At 34.9% G+C, this 18575-nt stretch overlaps 2 protein-coding genes across 2 annotated transcripts; one reads left to right on the top strand and one right to left on the bottom strand.

Moving 5' to 3' along the window:
• Positions 1-1779: 1779 nt before the first annotated feature.
• Positions 1780-2655, top strand: LOC120332000 (uncharacterized). The gene has a single exon (XM_039399203.2). The coding sequence runs from the start codon at positions 1780-1782 to the stop codon at positions 2653-2655; it is 876 nt and encodes a 291-aa protein (XP_039255137.2).
• Positions 2656-4474: 1819 nt separating this feature from the next.
• LOC120331096 (transaldolase-like) lies at positions 4475-11327 on the bottom strand. Its single transcript, XM_039398125.2, has 10 exons — positions 11192-11327; positions 10220-10343; positions 9601-9708; positions 8791-8922; positions 7768-7825; positions 7162-7276; positions 6225-6354; positions 5617-5707; positions 4929-5051; positions 4475-4713 (listed from the first exon to the last, which is right to left on the bottom strand). Exons 1-10 carry the CDS (start codon positions 11286-11288, stop codon positions 4681-4683), a joined length of 1011 nt encoding a protein of 336 aa, XP_039254059.1. The 5' UTR covers positions 11289-11327; the 3' UTR covers positions 4475-4680.
• Positions 11328-18575: the final 7248 nt, after the last annotated feature.

Here is an 18575-nt window from a genome sequence, read left to right as displayed (position 1 = left end):
TTAAGTTTTTTTTTTAAATATACATAACCAGATTATTTTTCAGATTAAGATCATCAGTTGTTTTGTATATTTATCAATTTATAAAATCAGTTTTAATACATGAGTTGTTATGAATATTGATGCTCCGTAATTACTCATTAAAATCATATTAGACTTCTTCTAATAAACTAAAAAATAATCAATTTGATCGCTCGCACCAGATTGACACATATTTTTATATACAAACTTCTGTTCGTAATGGTATTACGTGCGCGGTAGCCACCATTGTCGTCTCTGACAATGTAGCTTATTTGGGTCAATTGGACATCAAGTGTTTTGTTGTTGTTTATATTCTACCTTTCTTTGATGTTGTTGTGATAAAATCGATTTTCTCTTTAACTACTGGAACAATTTCTTTGAAATTTGAGTTAATTCAACTGAATTTAGTTGATAGTTGGACTTGTTTTAATTTGAAACTATTTCTACTTTGACTCAGACATTAAAATTAGAACTAAACTAAAATCATAAAACACTACAATTAGACGACTAATTGTTTCCAGTACGGTGACGTTAATGACTACAATCGTATTATGTAGTAATCTAGTCCGTGCAATAGAAACGTGCAATATGGAAAATTACGCAAAAATAACGCAACACTAATATAACCGATATCACCTCTGACTATACAACACTGTCTAATGTTTAATGTCTGTTGCCACTGTCTAATGAGTGTGGTAATTTATATTGCATATTTTGGTATTCTTAACTTTATCTGTTGACTGGCAACAGTAATTTAATTAGTACTTAAAACCTAGTATCTGTGATAATCATGGATTTGTTTGTGAAGTGATGAACTGAACTGAGATTACGACACTGAGTAGCCTAGAGGAATTTAACAGATTTTATCAAGATATAATTTGAAGAGAAACTAAACAAACAACAATTCTAATTGATAGAAAAGGGATTTTTAATCGTTCGATTTTGATATGAGCAGATAAAAGCAGTTTTTTAAACAAATTAAAATTTGTAGCTGAGATATTTTTTAATCAGTAATGTTGAAACGTTTGTTGTCGCAGTTCAAGTAACATTATCCCAGATGAAAAGTGGAATTTAGCGGTTAATGAATTCTATATCCAAGATACTGAAGACTTGAGCAGTGTTAACCTGGGCATTTTACCCAACTACGCAAATTGTTGCTTTATGTGTGCAGAAACGCCATTTGTTTAAGATGGTGTCTTTGTGAGAGCCCGTTCACGTTTACAAGTTTAGTTGTTTTTAGGGTACTCCAATAGTGTGTGTACCAGGTTAGGCCATAATTTTATCCCGTTTTTCCTAATTTTAGTTCTATTGTGAGTTCGGGGACTGTCTGTGTTTGTCAATTGAATATACTCCTGATCATAGGCTCCATTCTCCTTACCCAACTTGGTGTAAAATAGGCAAACAAAATTAGTTACCACCATATTGGTACACACACTTCTGGAGCGCCTTTGTTAGATCAGTAGACCCAGTATTACGAATTAGTTATTTACTAAAACAGCAAAAGTAACAAACATAAGCAAAAAGCAGCCAACCCTAACCCTGCTAGAGTTGGACGATAACGATAGCGGGTGATTGTTGGGTCAAAATGAATTTATGTTATTAATTTGCCAATTATATTGTTTGTTCTCTGGTTTTTGTAGCGAGATGAATATCTTTGATAATGGTTATAGAAACAAAATTTCAAAAATACAATATACCATTTGCATTAACAGAAAATACGTAAATATTGTAGAATTACAAAACTATAGCAATATCATCAAGATGTCTGAGTCTCCAAAAATCAAGCTTATTCGCTCTTACGAAGGCAAGAATGTTGCTGATGCTTATGCGAAGTATAGACCTTCGTACCCCAAAGCAGTAACTGACAGGATAATCGGATATTTACGAAATAAAATGGGGATGGATGCCCAGACAAAGTTTGAGAGTATGCCTGATGTTGGTTGTGGCTGCGGTCAGTCAACTTACATTTTTGCCGACTATTTCAAGTCGATTGTAGGGATTGATATCAGCGAAGCTCAAATCGAACAAGCTAGAAAGCTAAATCAATATGAAAACATATCCTATCAGCTTGTTCATGGATATGTTTTCCCATTCGGAGACAATAGTATTGATTTAATAGCTTCTGGAACCGCGGCTCATTTTTTCGATATACCGAAGTTCGAAAAAGAATGCGAACGTGTGTTGAAACCAAACGGGGTATGTGTGGTATTTAGCAGAGCAATATATTCAATTAAACCAATATTAAACGACGATGAGAATGCACCCGCCCCCTCGTATCCATTTTATAATTTTTACAAAGAATTCTTTGTCGACATCAATGGTGACGAAGGAAATATTGTTGCAATTGATGGGAATAAGGTATTGTTCAATAAGATACAAAATGACTCCAAGGAATGCTTCAAGGATCTAATTTACAGAGACGAAAATGTGAACACACTCGTAGATCTTAAAAATTTTATGACAACTATGGGTGAATACCTAATTTTAATGGAAACTCAAAAACCCGATATCGATCCTTTAACAGTGATGGCAAAGAAGGTGAAAAAACTCTTTAACATGGAAGGTGTGCCAGACGAAAATGTCAAACTGATCACAGAATCAATTATTTACATGTTCGTGTTCACTAAACGTGGCTGATTGCAAATCAGATTATCGGTTACTCCTTTCACCCTGAAATGCGATTTATTTTATATTTCCTTTAATTTGTGTATGTATAGATCGTATTTTGATGAAGAAATAAATTACTGATTACTGAGATTATCGGCCATAACTTTGGCGGGGTGATTATCTCAAATTTCACATTCCTACAAAATATTCTCTGCCTTTGCATGCTACTCTATTAGAATCCTAGACCTCAATCTTAAAAAAAAATTCTGCATTTTGTCTTCGTCAAGACCATAAAACTTTTATATTTTATTCAAACACAATAGATGTCAATGAACATTGATTATTTGCTTTACTTTTCTTAATTAGGACTGAACCTTTCGAATCGAATATTAAATTATTCGAATCCGCTCAAACGAATATTTCGAAGTGCCGCCATATTTTTTTCGTTCGTCAAAGATCAATCCATATTTTTTAAATGCAGACTGACATGTGACGCTTTTCTTACGAGTGATTTATTGATGAAACATGTTTATTATTGTGTGTGAAGACCAACTGAACGTCTGGTTTAAAGATTCTATGTTTTCAGTATTGTAGCAGTCGGGAGAACTCGCTATATATATATATCACATTAAAAAAGTCACATACAATTACCAATCTTTCAGGTTTTCGAGATTCGAAAGTAATATTCGATTCTGACATCACCAGGGAATTCGAAAATGCTCAGCCCTAGTTGCAATATTGCTTGTATTTGCTACAAATTTCTGTATTGCTTGCTTGAAATTTGGTGCAGAAGAGAAAATATAACATTACGGTCGGTTCTCTCCTGAATACGTAAGATGTTTCAATTACCTCTCAATAAAAGTATTACTGTCTTGGTGCACATTATTTGGTACTCCCGAAGTATGTGAACCAAGATTGCGGACACCGGAATGTAGTATGTGTGCCAGGTTCGGCCATGATTTTATTCCAATTTTCCTTATTTTAGTTACATTACGAGTTCGGGGACTAGCCAAGTGACTCCCGTAGTATTTGTACCTGAAATTATGACCTGACCCTAACCTGGTACACATACTACGTTCCGGTGTCGACCATCTTAGTTCACATATTTCGGGAGTACCCATTATTTTTTGTATTATTCCTCGGGTGTAATAATGATCAGAATAAAAACTATGCTTGAAGTTTAGGAAATACAGTACAAATAGCTTATGTGGTAGTTTCACGTGTTAATCCGGTGGAAAGAACATTTTAAAATATTTTTTTAAACTTGCGAATAACGTAAATAAGTTTGTTCACTTCGTTTTGAAAACAAAGGCTCTCAAGACAATGCCACTATATATATTTACACTATATAGTTTCGCAGAAAAGCCCCGTACCGTCTACTTACAAGTGTAGCAAAATATATAGAAATATCTAAATATTTGAGAACATCCAACGACCGGGAGTCCTTTAACTGGCATAATAATTATCTCCATTGCTTGAAATCTGCGAATGCAAATTGGTATTTTAGGGGATTAACGAAGTGCGCCAACAGCTATGGAGCTTAAGCAGACTCCTACGCATTCAAACAATACCATCAGAACAGACTTTCACTCCGGCTTCCGCCCCAGGTAAATAAAGACACCGGATCCCAACACAGAAATGCGAAGTATTTGAACCCTGAGACTTGTGCATACAAGCTTTTTTTTCAGTTTTCTGTGAAAATATTGCACAACACCAGGCTTTTCAGTTCGTTGTAAATTCCAACCCTAATGGAATATGCTTTCATGAGACGAATAAAAATACATACAATCGACTTCATATTCACATTACCCTGCAAACCATGTCTCCTACATACCAGTTTAAGATAATATAATGAAATTACAGCTTTATTGCAACTATCAAATTTATGATAAGCATGATTATGTAATTGAATCTCAAATTAATATTTCTACAAAACTAAATCCAACTTATCAACCAGAGTTTTAGAAAAGTGTGATTATGCTTTGGCCATGCATGGTTGAGATGAAGTTGGTAACAGGGTAAGAATACTTGAAGGTAAGGTTTCACTTTGTTGGTTCAAGAAGCTCCATTAGTTTCTTGCATCTTTTCCTGAAAATTTAACCCATAAAATTATGATAGTTTTTTCATTTATCTTAGAGGGAGAAAATGAGACAAAGTTCTTGTATTTTTCAACAACCAGTATTGGTTGGAACAGTAAATAGAACTTTGAAATCTTCTCAAAGCAATCACCGTAAATCCACTGAGAATAGCAAAACATTTTTGATCCCAATGTTTATATATATAAAAAAAAGTCATGAACATACCCTTAACATTTTTTCAAGTTTGATAGAATCAGCAGCGAATTTTCTAATTCCTTCAGCTAATTTTTCAACTGCCATCGGGTCTTCATTATGCATGTATCGGAATTGGGCTTCTGTCAAGGTAACCTGCAATGAAAACAACAGTACTGAAAAAGTGAAAATAGGAATTTAAGACATTTTAAATAACAAAGCTTAGCTAACAACAATATTCGCAATAACTTTATCAAGTCTACAGTTTCCCTTTTGGCCAGCGAAGCATATTTGGAATAACCCTATGGCATATTAGTATTCACAAATGAATATGAGCAGGTGGATAGGTAATCGTTTATGTGACTGAAAGGCTACTTGGTGCAGTTTTGTAAATAAAATGCCAGATTACAAACCTGGTCCTATATCAATGGTTCTCAAACTTTTTAGAATTTGTCAAATTTCGCACTCCACCTAAATTAACTAACAATAAGCAAGGCGAGAGTATGTTTTCTTCAAAAACATGTTGGAAATACATGGATGGAACGTAAATGTCCAAAATACGACAGGCATGATCAATTCTTACAAATATTAAATATTTATATTTTTTCACGCCCCTGCAAAAAATTGTCTATGCCCCTTCCTTGTGGGAAGTGCCACATTGTTTGATAATCACGCTCCTATATAATTGAGTAAAATTACAATAACACTATCAAAATATTACTTTTTCCAGTTTCTGGCTTTGTGCCACTTCAGCTGATAATTGTGTTTCTAGCTTGTCATCATCAGATTGGAGTTGTTCAAGTAATTTCGGTCTGAAAAAAAGAAATTGAAACTGTTTAAGTATAGTCACGTATTCTGTTTTGTGTAGCGTACTCCGGCCTTGAATGTCTTTTAGGCATTTTCTCCAAATATTATCTATGCATCCACATGTACTTGAATATTTCTGGTTGGACATAGCCTAACCTAACCGAGGTGAATAAGAATAAATCCCCTGGTAAAAATGTTAGGCATAAGACTTGAGACTGTGATTATATTCTGTGATGCCAAACTAGTGATGTCCAACGAGGGTTTCATAATCATCAAAAATCATATATTTTATAATATTTTACAATGATAAAACAGAATATGAAAATTTGACACAATTCCGTTTGTATTTAATTCCATGCTAGTTGCTACCTAATATCATATTGAAAATGATTACCGTAGGTTATTTAAAACAAATAACCTTACCAAGAGTTACTAATTATAACCAATGTGGACAACAAATCATTATTGTTTCATTTCTGTAATTAAATTGTTACAGCTAAACATTCAACAACTGAAACTCACGAGATTGTAAGCAAATCACATCCAGCGAGAGCTTTGATTTGTTTTGTATTCCTAAATGAAGCTCCCATGACAACGGTCTTATATCCAAACTTTTTGTAATGATTGTAAATCTTTGTCACACTTTGTACTCCTGCGAAAAATGAATATTTTCGAGTGAATTTGATTAAAGCAAGGTTGCGCACTATCAAGTAAAATTTTATCATTGACTCTAAACATCACAGGCAGGACGTAGCCAGCCCCCCTTTCAAAATGTAAAAAAAACTATTTTTCTGTATGCTTTTTGAACCCTTAAGACTCTTCGAATCCCATGTTTTTCAGCCTCCGGCCAAACCCGCTTGCTGTTCAAGGTTGAACTTGGCAATTAGAAATTTCAGACCCCCCTCCCTTTAAAAATTTCTGGCTACACCCCTGATCACAGGTTGTAGGAAATTTCAACTCCAAATATCTCCAAATTCAGAAAAAGTCAAATTTTGTAAACAAAAACATTAAGAGTATGCACGCCTCATTCAATAGATTATTATGAATGTTAAATTAATACTTTAAGTTTTAGCCAAAGTTTGACTTATGATTCAAACCCAAGAGAATCTCGTATTTGAACTCTGAGAAGTTAGACTCTGAAATAGTAGAAACATACTGAACTCAAGCTTCAGACTTTGTATTCCCAGTTACAATGTGCGGAGGGGCTTAGGAGGCTAGATTTATTTGATGCTTTCTCAAAGTAATTAGATTCAAATTGAAGAGTAAACGATTCCTGATGATGAAAAGTATTTAAACACATCCTACCAATGCATGAGTTTATCGTAAAAATTAGAAATTTCTGTCACTTATATTCCTTGACTCACTGTTGTGTCTCGAAAAATTAAACTCTGTATGGTAATTCTTGATTCATTCATGATAGCGAAAATGAACTGTGAAATAATTCTGTGATTACATATACCTGGGTCATCATGAAGTCCATATTCTTTCTGTCCCGTGCTCTTCACATACCAATCGTATATTCTTCCAACAAAAGGTGAAATTAATGTAACACCCGCTTCTGCACATGCTACAGCCTGTGTACCAAAAAAAAACAAATACGGTACAATGTACAAAATCAAAATGACACTATCTCGGTTCGGCGTTGTGGTAAATTGTGCTAAGCGTTTGGAATACGCTCACCCCATCACCTCTGATCACCCCGCGTGCATTCGCGGGTTGAATTCATTACTAACATTAGAAGAGTAGACATATCATTTATCCAAGAGTCTACATGCCTGATGCAAAACATAAAATTCTGGCAGATGTAATTACAAGTATAAAACCAAGTACAGAAAACTTGAATTCAAGATAATAAAGCCTACCAAATCCCATATATATAGCAATTCATAGCTTATGCTTAGCAGAAACATGATGCATCATACATACACCCTCAAATCAAGAATTTGGTTTAAAGAGTTATATTATAAAAAGCATATATTTTAGTAAGAAATGAAACAAGCTTCTTTTAAATGAGGCCCATCACACTGCATTGAAAGTCTCAATAAAAATTAAGATTGAAACAAACCTGTGCAAATGAAAACAACAATGTCATGTTGCAGTGAATTCCTTCACTTTCGAGTATTCTAGAAAAAAGAAGATGAATATAAAAATTTGGTGCTCCCTTAGCTTAGTATGTGTACTAGGTTAGGGTTAGGCCATATTTTTATTCTGATTTTTCTTATTTTAATTCTATTATGAGTTCGGGGACTAACTGTTTTAGCCAAGTGAATATACACCCTGCCGATAGGTTTCAGTCCCTTTACATAGCTCGATGTAAAATAGGCAAACAAAATTTGTTACCTCCATATCAGTACATGCACTTCTGGAGCGCCCCATATTCAACATATATTCTTAATCTTAAGTTACAATTTGGAGCGTCAAATTTTGTTATGAATGTTAAGTATATCAATGATAGCAATATAACATAGAATAGTAATTCGTTCGTCCAAGAAAAAACAAGAAAATATGAGAAAAAATGTGTGAACAGTTTAGTATCTAAGTATTGGTGTAATAGGCATGTGTACGATATGTCGTTGACATTTGAAAAAATTATAAATAACGATCCTCCGTATAAAGTGAGGAAATGACTAAATGCATGTATTAGTAATAACATCAACAATGGTTAAGAAAAACAGTCTACACAAAAACAATTAAGCAATCAGACTTGTGTTACATTTAATAAAAGGTATTAAAATATAGACACATTATACACATACATCTTTGATGGAAAATTGTTACATGAACTATGTTTACTTTCTTGTGCAGAGCGTCATCCAGCATTTGTGCCTATATCAATATTTCAAGACCGCCTGTAATCATTCAGGTAATGCATCTATACAACGAAACATCTGTATCTACTAAAGTAATTACTATACATTATTAAACAAAGTGAACGTAATTTGTGAAGTGCTAACAATTTGCGAGTAATATTTCGTAAATATGTCAATACATGCTCCATATATCCATACAAAGAATGACCATAAACTCAGACTCATTCAATGTACTGGTAAGTAATGCCAAACCACAAGTTGAAAATTGATTTACTTACTTGGCGGCTTGTACTCCCTCCCATGTAGTACCAAGTTTGATGAGAATTCTATCTTTTGATATCCCCTGTTGTTCATACAATTCAATAAAGCGATGTGCCTTTGCTACAGATGCATCAACATCAAACGATAGCCTGAATGAAGTAAAAAAACAGTTCAGTTGATGTTCGCAGTGAAAGTAGAATATAATACAGAAAGAAAAATTGATATTTGGCATGATCATAACTTCATAAGTTGTGTTTGTTTGATTTAGAATAATGATTGGCGATCTTACTACATTTGCTATTTGACATACATATAATCAGAATTGAAAGCTCAAAAAAGTTGCCGAACTAAAAGGTGCAAACATTATTTACAATTCGTAGGGTCGCTTATATGATAATTTTTATAAATTCACTGTTTTCGGGTCATTTTAGGGGGTCGGCTTGTATGTGAGGATATACGGTAACTAGACAATCAAATGAAGTAAAAATCAACTGAAATATTATACAGAAATATATTATCATTGTGTATTTTACATACTTTGCTTTGCAATTATATCATCAAATTTTTGCAATCCAATTCTAAAATACTAGAGCTAAAATATAATGAAAGATAATTTACACTAATATATTATGACTCACCTATTCCAATATCTCATTAACCAATCACACAAAAGAAAGGTAATAACACACACCAGAAAAACATGAAGAGAGCAGGATATCAAACAAAACTAAAGTAGGACTTGAAAATATGAAATCATTATTAAAATCTTATTTTGCTGCCAAAACAAAGTAGTTTACTGTAATACAATATAAATGTATGCCAATTACCTGGCATCCACTTCTGTAGAAACTCTTCCAGGAACAATTTTCAAAATTTTTGCCCCAAAATTAACAAACAATTTGTCAATGGCATGGGTGACTTTTTCATCTGCAGTGCTGAAATGAGGAAGGAAAGTTACGTTATAAATTAGGTATAAAGTAGAATTCCAATACTTGAAATATTAACATGAAACTGACATTGAAATACATTCTACAGTAACAAAAGCCATAAGTTGCTAAGATAGTAAATTGTTCAGCAAGTGGTGACATATAAAAGATACAAAAACACAAAATTCAAACTTGTCTAAAATATTATCACAAAACAAACAATATGTGTGAAAAACATTATTAGAACAAAGAAAATTAAATAGAATAAGCTATGGAAAAGTTTGAAAAGTGTGAACAAAAATAATATTTGAAAAAATTGTTTCATATGCAGATGCATACCACTGTATCAGCCATAAAGTTAGTTGTACACAAGAAAAATAAGATCTCTATCTGAGGTCATACAACAACACTGTGATAATACTGCGCTAACAACTTTGTTACATTGGTTCTATAGTTAAAAAATGGAATGTTTATTATTCCATATATAAACTTATAATGGACAACAGACCCGTAAGCTTACTTTCCATTTTTTTCACCAAAGCTTATTGCGTCTTCAATTAATTCACTGTATTCTGGCATCTGAGAAGCTGCAAGCAGCAAAGATGGATTTGTGGTCGCATCAGTCGGAAGGTATCGAGATATTGCTGAAAATATATTCAACATATTATGACTTTTACTTTTCGTACAATTTTACAGTGAGATACACATGACCCCAGCTGTAAAAATCATTTTTTTTTTCAGAGGGTTTTATGAGTCATGCAGGCATTATGATTATTTAATCCCTTTATAGTTAGTATTATTTAAATAGCATGTTATGGCCATTCAAGAAAATTGTTTAACTTCTAGACCAGAAATACCCCTAGGTGTGTCAGTTTTACTGTAACACAGCACTAGCATACAATATTATAACATACAGAGCACAATGTATAACTATATTTATATTCTACAGATATAGTGATACCATACAGCCATAAATACATACACTGAACACCTTGTCCTACTAAGATTTAGAAAAGATGCTAATTGACCTTTATACTTTCCAAATCTTTTTGCCCGATAGTTATAGTACTGTGTTTGAAATTGTTCGGTTCTTAAAAAATCGCCTCCGTTTATGTATTTGCAAGCTTTTAATTATTCTATTTAATTTCGCTTTGGTCCGGCTCACATAGTCAAAGAAATTCCTATTTTAAATAACTTTTGTTTCGGTCAATGTTAAATAAACATTAAATAAAAAACACATGAAGATTTTTTTATTAGCCCATTTCTTTTCAGCTTGTAGCCTATATAATTTTTATTTCATTGTTTTATATTGTTCTTTCCTGCAAGTTACAAAATAAATGAGGACGGTAATTAATGTCTTTTATTGAAACTTTTCATAGTACAGTAGTAGGCACCCCCAATAACACCTGAACATTCACACATTGTAACATGATACTTTGATATGACTAAACAACGGCGACAATCTGACAATACCAATTTATTTTAGTTTTACCTTGAATATCGCCAGTGTCTGCAACAACGACTGTTTTTTCTTTCAATTGATCCAAAGTGTTGGCCATTTTCTGTTTTTTGGCATCTGCAGCAGACATAACTAGAGGTAATAAGGCACGACGCTATCTATTTAAACTGTAATTGACATAAATGATTCATAAGCTAACGGAGTATGCAGGTGATTTATCAAAATTATCGATAATATGCACGAAAGAACGATATTGTCTAACGAGATACTTTTGCATAACTCGATTATACTGCGCCAAATCACTACTGGCACTTCCTTCATCAGCGTTAGTACCGCACAAAATCAATCAGAAAATGCACGGTCATAATGACAAAAATGCCTCTATACCGCGACAAGATCTCGCATTGGATAGACTGGGAAAATGAATAATTTACTGGTGTGCTACAAGGACATTTCCAGTCAGAATATTTACGAACTAAAACAATTTACGTCTGTACGTTGTATTTACGATCTTTTTGAAACTACTACTGTGTCAATATGGGAATAGGATGGGATTTACATGATATTTATCCCGACTGAGAGGAAAACCAATGGGACGACTTTATCATTTGGACAGAACTACGGCCTCCCGAGTCCCGCCTGATTGCCACTCCAGGTCGGGCATGGATGTCTCCCTTAATATAGATTTCCTTGTTAATTTCCGTAACAATTACAAATCAGCAACGACTCAACATGTAAAAACTGCAAACTACTTCGCTCAGACAGGATAGGATTTACATATTTATCCCGGGGAAGAGGAAAGCCGATAAGACGGCTTATCCATATGGCGAACCACGGCCTCTCGTCCGGTTACCATTCCAAGTCGGGTATGGGATTAATTTTACTGTATTGTTTGTTTTGGAAAGCCTGGACTTGGTGGTGGAGGAAGCCGTAACCGACCAGCGGTTACGTGAACCACCCAACGACGACGAGGAGTCCAGCAATCCTCTCGCACATAACCATCCCTGCATGGGATTCGAACCTGCGAGCCCACGCAGAGTAATTAGAGGTGCGGTGGCGAGCGTATTCCTAACGCTTAGCCCGTTGAGCCACACCGCCGCGCCCCCGACAGATATTCAAGCGTGGTTGCCTCTTTTTTGGTAGTTTTGCATGTTAATTGTCAGTTTTAGTTGTGTGCCGGGGACCTTTAGTTTATTTACAACGATCAAAAATTGGTAGCGCAAACGCTGCGATAGACTAGGCTAAGTAAAATTATTTATCAGTACCTGTGACTGAGAGCGACACGTGATTTAATGTTATGAATACTGAATAGAAATGATAGTGTTGAACATGTGAGCTAGTTTGTAAGCACCAACTCTCCGAAACACTCTCAAAATCAGTGTTGAAAATTTTGCACTGATAAATTATGGAGAGAATTTTTCAGGGGTCAAGGGTCGGTAAACGTCCTTGGAATTCGTTGGCCAGATATTTGTTTTCAGATGCAGAACAGACGCAGGATAATCACAGGTTCTGTAGCAAGGTATTCTTACCGCCTTCTATTTATTTCCAGTTTGCTTTACCTTCACAACTTGCTTTGAATATCTTTCATTTTTTACTTGACTTGCAGTGCTCATTTCAATATTTTTTCCTCGCTTTCCCACACTAACCCAGGTTTAGTTTATTTTTTCGGCGCTGCGGTAGTATGTGCACAAAAATGACACACAACCTAATAAGTTCTGTGCCCATCTTGGTACACATACCTCGGAAGCACCCCTTTGTTCACTCCCAATTTCTTTTTTGAACCTCCCATTTTCATTCCCGTTCATCTTATTTATGTTTATTGCTTGCTCAGTCTATTTTCTTTAATTCCGATATCTGTACTTGAGGCCTCGTTACCTGATGTTTTGTTTATATTCTCACCCTTATTTTTTTGCCTAATCTTATTTATCTGGTCTGCTCCTCGGAGTTCGCTTGCTTTGAATAATAATCTTTTATTTTTTTCCTTGACTGCTTCATTTCAATGTTTTTTTCTCGCTTTTCCACACTCACTCAGGTCTCTAGTTCCTTTTTTACTCCTAATTTTCTTTCTTGGGGCCTCCTATTCCGTTTCCCAGTTCATTCTTATTTATATTTTTTGCTTGCTCAGTCTATTTTTTTTTCATTCCAATTGATATCTTTTTCTGGGCCTCGCTGGTTTTGCTGCCAAGTGTCCCTTGCCAGATGTTTTTTTTAGATTTTCCACCCTCACACATTTATGCCTAATTTTTATTTAATATTATTTTTACTAATTTTATTGTTACCAATTTTTTGCCGTTCTCACTAGCTGATGTTCATATTTTTTGCTTGCGCAGCTTATTTATACGCACTTTTTATATATTCATACTATTTTTGACCAATTCTTGCAATCTCTCGGTGGTCGGTGGTCTACTGCGACCTGCTTGCTCTTCGGCCACCTGCTGGCATGTCAGCCCTGCAGCTTGGTCTGCTCTTAGCTTGCCTGCTGCTGCTCTTTCACTTCTTGCCCTGCTGACCCCACCTGCTTGCTGGACCTATCGCCGTGGCAACTGAGTCCAATCTCTTTTTTCGGCTCCCTCTCCTTGCTTGCTTCGGTGCCATGGCATCTTCCAGTTCCATTTGTTGATGACTTCTCTCACTGGCTCATCGTCTCCCATTGCTCCTTCTTCGACAGCATGTTCTGCCCATTCCTGAAGCTCCGGCTTCTTTGCCTACCATGCCTGCTGGTCCACTCCTACAACTCAGTCTATCTTGTGGGGTTCGAACCCTGAGGTTAATGTTTGGCCACATCACCGCGCTTCCCCTGCGCCACCGCTACTGACGAGAATCGCGTGGATAAGAATCTTACTTAATTAACGAAGTCACGCTTGGTAGCCCACGACCGCTAAAAAATTACATTGAACATACTGCGTTGATTCGAAGCAATGAGCTTTACTGTTGGTAAAAAATCTCCAAACTAATGTACCAACTTTCCAGTACTTGAAAATGTTTGAAGCCGCTGAGGCTAAAAAGGCTATTACTTTCAATTTTATATGAGTCCTTTGGGTTCGATGTTTTGGCCAACATATTGTGAAATTTAAATTTATTTAGAACACTTTTTTATACCATCATGCTTGTCTTTATTTTATTTGGGCATTGCTTCCTTGTTTTAATATATATACAGTGCTAAAATGTTTTAAGTCATTTCTATCCAACTTTTCTGATGTGAGATCAATACCGTCTTATCGCCTGTATTTTGTATTCTATATTATCAAGTAAGCCTACTTGACATTTTTCAGTCTTTTTAGTTTATCTCGTATCCAGGCATGAATGATTTTATTTTATCATTATTTGTACTGTTCTTGTCGGGAAACTCCGAACCGTGATGAATCTGGCGATTTTATGATCGATTGTTTATATTATCTGAATTATTCATTGAAAACGCAATTTCAAATCCATCAAATAAAATGATTTTCTTTTGCACCAAGAAAAAATGATAGAGCACTTCTTTATATTTTTTCCGGATATTAAAGAAGTGACTTTGAAAATTTATAATCGTTCTTTGAATAAAATGATATTAGACTTATTCGATTAGTTGAAGGGAGCCCCTGATAGTTGGACATTTTGTATATGATATTTTGATGATAAATACTGATGTTCTGGAAGGTTTTTATTTAATTTGTAGTGTTCCTTATTTGGTTTTGAAGTATTTCGACGAAAATTCAAGGTGAATAACGCTGCTTCAGAGATTTTGCCTCTAAAAACATGTTCATTGCCACACGTTGTATATATATTCGAAACGGTGCGGAGTTAATTCAAATCTGATGCTGATCGGTTTGCAGCGCTAACACTTTGAGTCAGAATCGGTCTTAAAGTTCTAGCACTATCCAGATCCAGGGGTGGCCAACACGTCGATCGCCAGGGCTCGAGTAGTCGATCGTGTCTGATGTTGAGTGAATTTAATAATATACCCCAAAAAATGCCTTGAACCAGTTACATACGACGCCTGTTGCGTGTTGTAGGCTACATGGGCAAAATACCATATACAGTAGGCAACACATTGAGCATGGGCTGGCCAGTTAAAGCACACTATTACGTAATAAATGTAAGTTTCGTCGCTGCCAGAGTTTAGAACTGAACGTGCCGAATATTGTGCGCCTTGACTAACGAACGATCCTACAATAACTTATGCAATATGCGAAAGTTAATTACTCACTTCAAGAGTAGTGTGATAAATTGTATTCGCAACAGAGTTCCCAATTTTTTCTAATTCCAAAAAGCGACTTGGTGGAAATTGTAAATTAGATACTGAAGTTTGAGCAGTCATGTAACATTAATAGTTTGAGAATATTTATTCTTTGCTATTCAGATGAGACATGAATACTTGCTAAGGTTTTTGAGGAATTTCAGCACTTGAGATAAAAAATAATTAAGCAGACCGTCAGATCTGAATTGTATGATTCGATATAACCCTAAATAAATAATTAAAATTTACTCCGGGTAAAATCACAGAATTAAATTAACAAATTAAATGGACCATAGAACATACAAAGCTTTTTGCCATTCCATTGAATTAGAGAGTAGTCTATAGCAGGGGTGCACAACTCAAATGAAGACTTGTGCCAAATTTTTCCAAATAATCTTGTTGCGTGCCACACTACCCGTTGGTATTGTAAATTAGTCCCGTAAAACACACATCAGACAAATTTTAATAATAATATCGAATATCTATTGATTGGAACAATTTAATGTCCTGAACAACAGCTGATTTTGATACAAACGTGATATTTTAATGTATATATATCATGAATACAAATTTTTTTTCACAAAATCGTTCGCGTGCCACGTTTGAACATATGGCGTGCCAAATTTGGCACGCGTGCCCCGTGTTGTGCACCCCTGGTCTATAGTATACCAAACTAGTTGGAAATGAAAATCGCGTTTAATATAGGTTCGCGTATGATAATCGAAAACGCATCTCACACGGCAACCCAATTATGCAAGTGCAGTTCTAAGTATTTTGTGGTGTCTGAAGCTTCCGCAAAACCATGGCGATATTTCCCAAACCACGACCTCTATTTATGTATTCAAAGGCATGCGGTCAAATGATGCGTACGCAATATCGACGGAAATCATGCAATAGTGAATTCACGCCCGCATTGTGATTTTGGAAGCTTCGCTTTAATGCATAACCACTAATTTGTTGATTGTCTTTTTTTCGATACTATCCAAGGATTGGTTAGGTTAGGTTACTGGCACATTGTCTGTTTATTTTATCATAAATTATCCCAATTAACCTGAAAATATATCCGAAAATTAGGGGTGGGGCGATAACGGGAAAGTATTAAACAAATTGAAATCGATGTTATCAGGTTGAAGAGACGCGGGTTGCACCATGCATGTAAATGGAAAATATTAAATTCAAAGAAATCTCGTCTACAGGTTTTCTTTTACTAGGATCGAGATTGGATTTGATATTGTTCACTTTGCAATTTTTCTTCCACAGTCAACAACGTTTTATTATATTTTGTCATTGTCAACAAATATTTTATAAGTCATGACGGTCAGTAGGATGGCTATTCTTCATGAACGAGTGAGTTCGTTAATAGGACACCAATGTGACCTATTGCTCATCTATATTGTATTATAATAAATGTCTCAGAAAACAACACAGCGGATGTGTGCTCGGGTTACAATCGATAGAATTCAAGCGTTGGTAACAGCGTACATATGCCTCATTCAATAACACTAATATTTAGCCGAAGACATAAAAATTAATTTCTCAATGATATTCACTCTACTCGTAATTGGATCGTTAGACGTCATAAAGAGCAATTATTTTTTGTCTTAGAATACGGAATGGCAATTTGATAAGCCATCTTTGAATATTATATCAGACGCAATGTCTGTTGTGGTCAGTTCTCATAAAATAATAATCTCTTTATTGCACAATCAAAATAACTTCCAAGTAAACAAAAATACTTGAGATATATATAAGAACGTAAATGCGGTGTCCGATGTGACTAGTGCCATGGGCGCCGTTTGCATGGGGTTGCAAAAATGAGTGAAAAGTTTTAATTGTAAAATGTTTCAATAAAATTATTTCGAATTGGGAATTTTTTTACTTAAAAATAAGAACTAAAGGCATCTCTATTCAGCAACAATCGTTAAAGATTGTCAGTCAACGATCGAGAAGGCGCATTTTAATACTTCGCAATGGGCGCCATTTTACGTAGATATACACCACGGAGTATATGGCCCAGTCAGAAATAAAAACACAATAATTAAACTCCAATGTACACATTGGCTACAAAATTTTCAAATTTGCGTTTAGTCATCGTATATATCGTTGACAATGCAATTAAGATAATGATTTTAGTTGCACTATAATGAAACATGCATTCACTCAGTAATAAAGAATATATTATAGGATGTAGAAACAAGATACCTTGCAATTGACTGAGCAGGTGCTGTATAGTCATAGTTTGTTCATTTTTTCCGGTTGCGGCGTAAACCCTGAAATTTATTACGTATATATATAATATTAGCTTGACAATGAGAACAACGTGTAAGATGTCACGTTGTTTGCATCTTAAAATATAATGCATCCAACTTTTCGACATACACCTGTTAGCAAGGCATGTGGACGTCCATGAAACAATTGGTAGGAGCGTAAAGTAGAACGATAAATTGTGGGTACTTAGAAAGAGACATCCGATGTGTCTATTTTATGAACAAAAAATAAATGATTCAGAGTTCAGATGAGAGGCAATAAGCAGGTGTTTTCATAAATACCTACTTGTTTTATAACGTTTATGACTATCCGTTTTATTCTAGTAAAATATTGTAGTGAAGATCGGTTGTACTAAGTCAACGATTCCCAAGCGGGTGGGAATTCCTCCTTAGCGGGAAATTTTGTCGTTCCCGGGGAGGATAATTGCTTTATTTTTAAAATTATTCTTCAGTTGTTTATTACTATTTCAATAATTATCTATGCACCCATTATAAACTAGTGAAACTGCACAAAAGCGGCAGTCTGCGCGTATTACGAGCTTAGGATGCATTATAGATTGATTAGATGAAGTACATATCATGTATAGTGAGGGTTCAATCATGGCACCTTACTTGCTTACAATCGGTTTGATTGGACATGGCGGTGAGTTGCTGTATTAGATTGGGTATACGTCTTGTAGAATGAATATAATTTTGAAAAATTGACACCTCGATTTAAAAATCGTGTATTATAGCAGGAATAAACAGACGGTAGGCGACTTGATATATATTTAATAAAATTATGCATACGTAACTCGGGAGAGCAGAAGTTGCGTTTGCCGAGTTCTACGATTCTTAATACTGGGTGAATGGTGATCATTAGTTTAAATTCTTAAATACTAAATTAAAATGTCGGCTCAGCGTAAAATGTGAAAAGCCCATTAGAGGTCGC

Source organism: Styela clava, chromosome 6 (assembly GCF_964204865.1).
Source record: "Styela clava chromosome 6, kaStyClav1.hap1.2, whole genome shotgun sequence".
NCBI lineage: Eukaryota > Metazoa > Chordata > Ascidiacea > Stolidobranchia > Styelidae > Styela > Styela clava.
Note: the sequence above shows the minus strand (reverse complement) of the source record. Positions and strands in the feature narration are given on the sequence as shown.

What these genes read in the sequence shown, in the direction of transcription:
- LOC120332000 (XM_039399203.2), top strand. Translation starts at nt 1,780, where the DNA reads ATGTCTGAGTCTCCAAAAATCAAGCTTATTCGCTCTTACGAAGGCAAG.
- LOC120331096 (XM_039398125.2), bottom strand. Translation starts at nt 11,288, where the DNA reads ATGTCTGCTGCAGATGCCAAAAAACAGAAAATGGCCAACACTTTGGAT. An exon ending in TGTTGTTTTCATTTGCACAG is followed by an intron (nt 7,277 to 7,767) that starts GTTTGTTTCAAT and finishes TTTGGTACACAG; the next exon opens with GCTGTAGCATGTGCAGAAGC. An exon ending in AACTTGAAAAAATGTTAAGG is followed by an intron (nt 4,714 to 4,928) that starts GTATGTTCATGA and finishes TTAAATTTTCAG; the next exon opens with GAAAAGATGCAAGAAACTAA.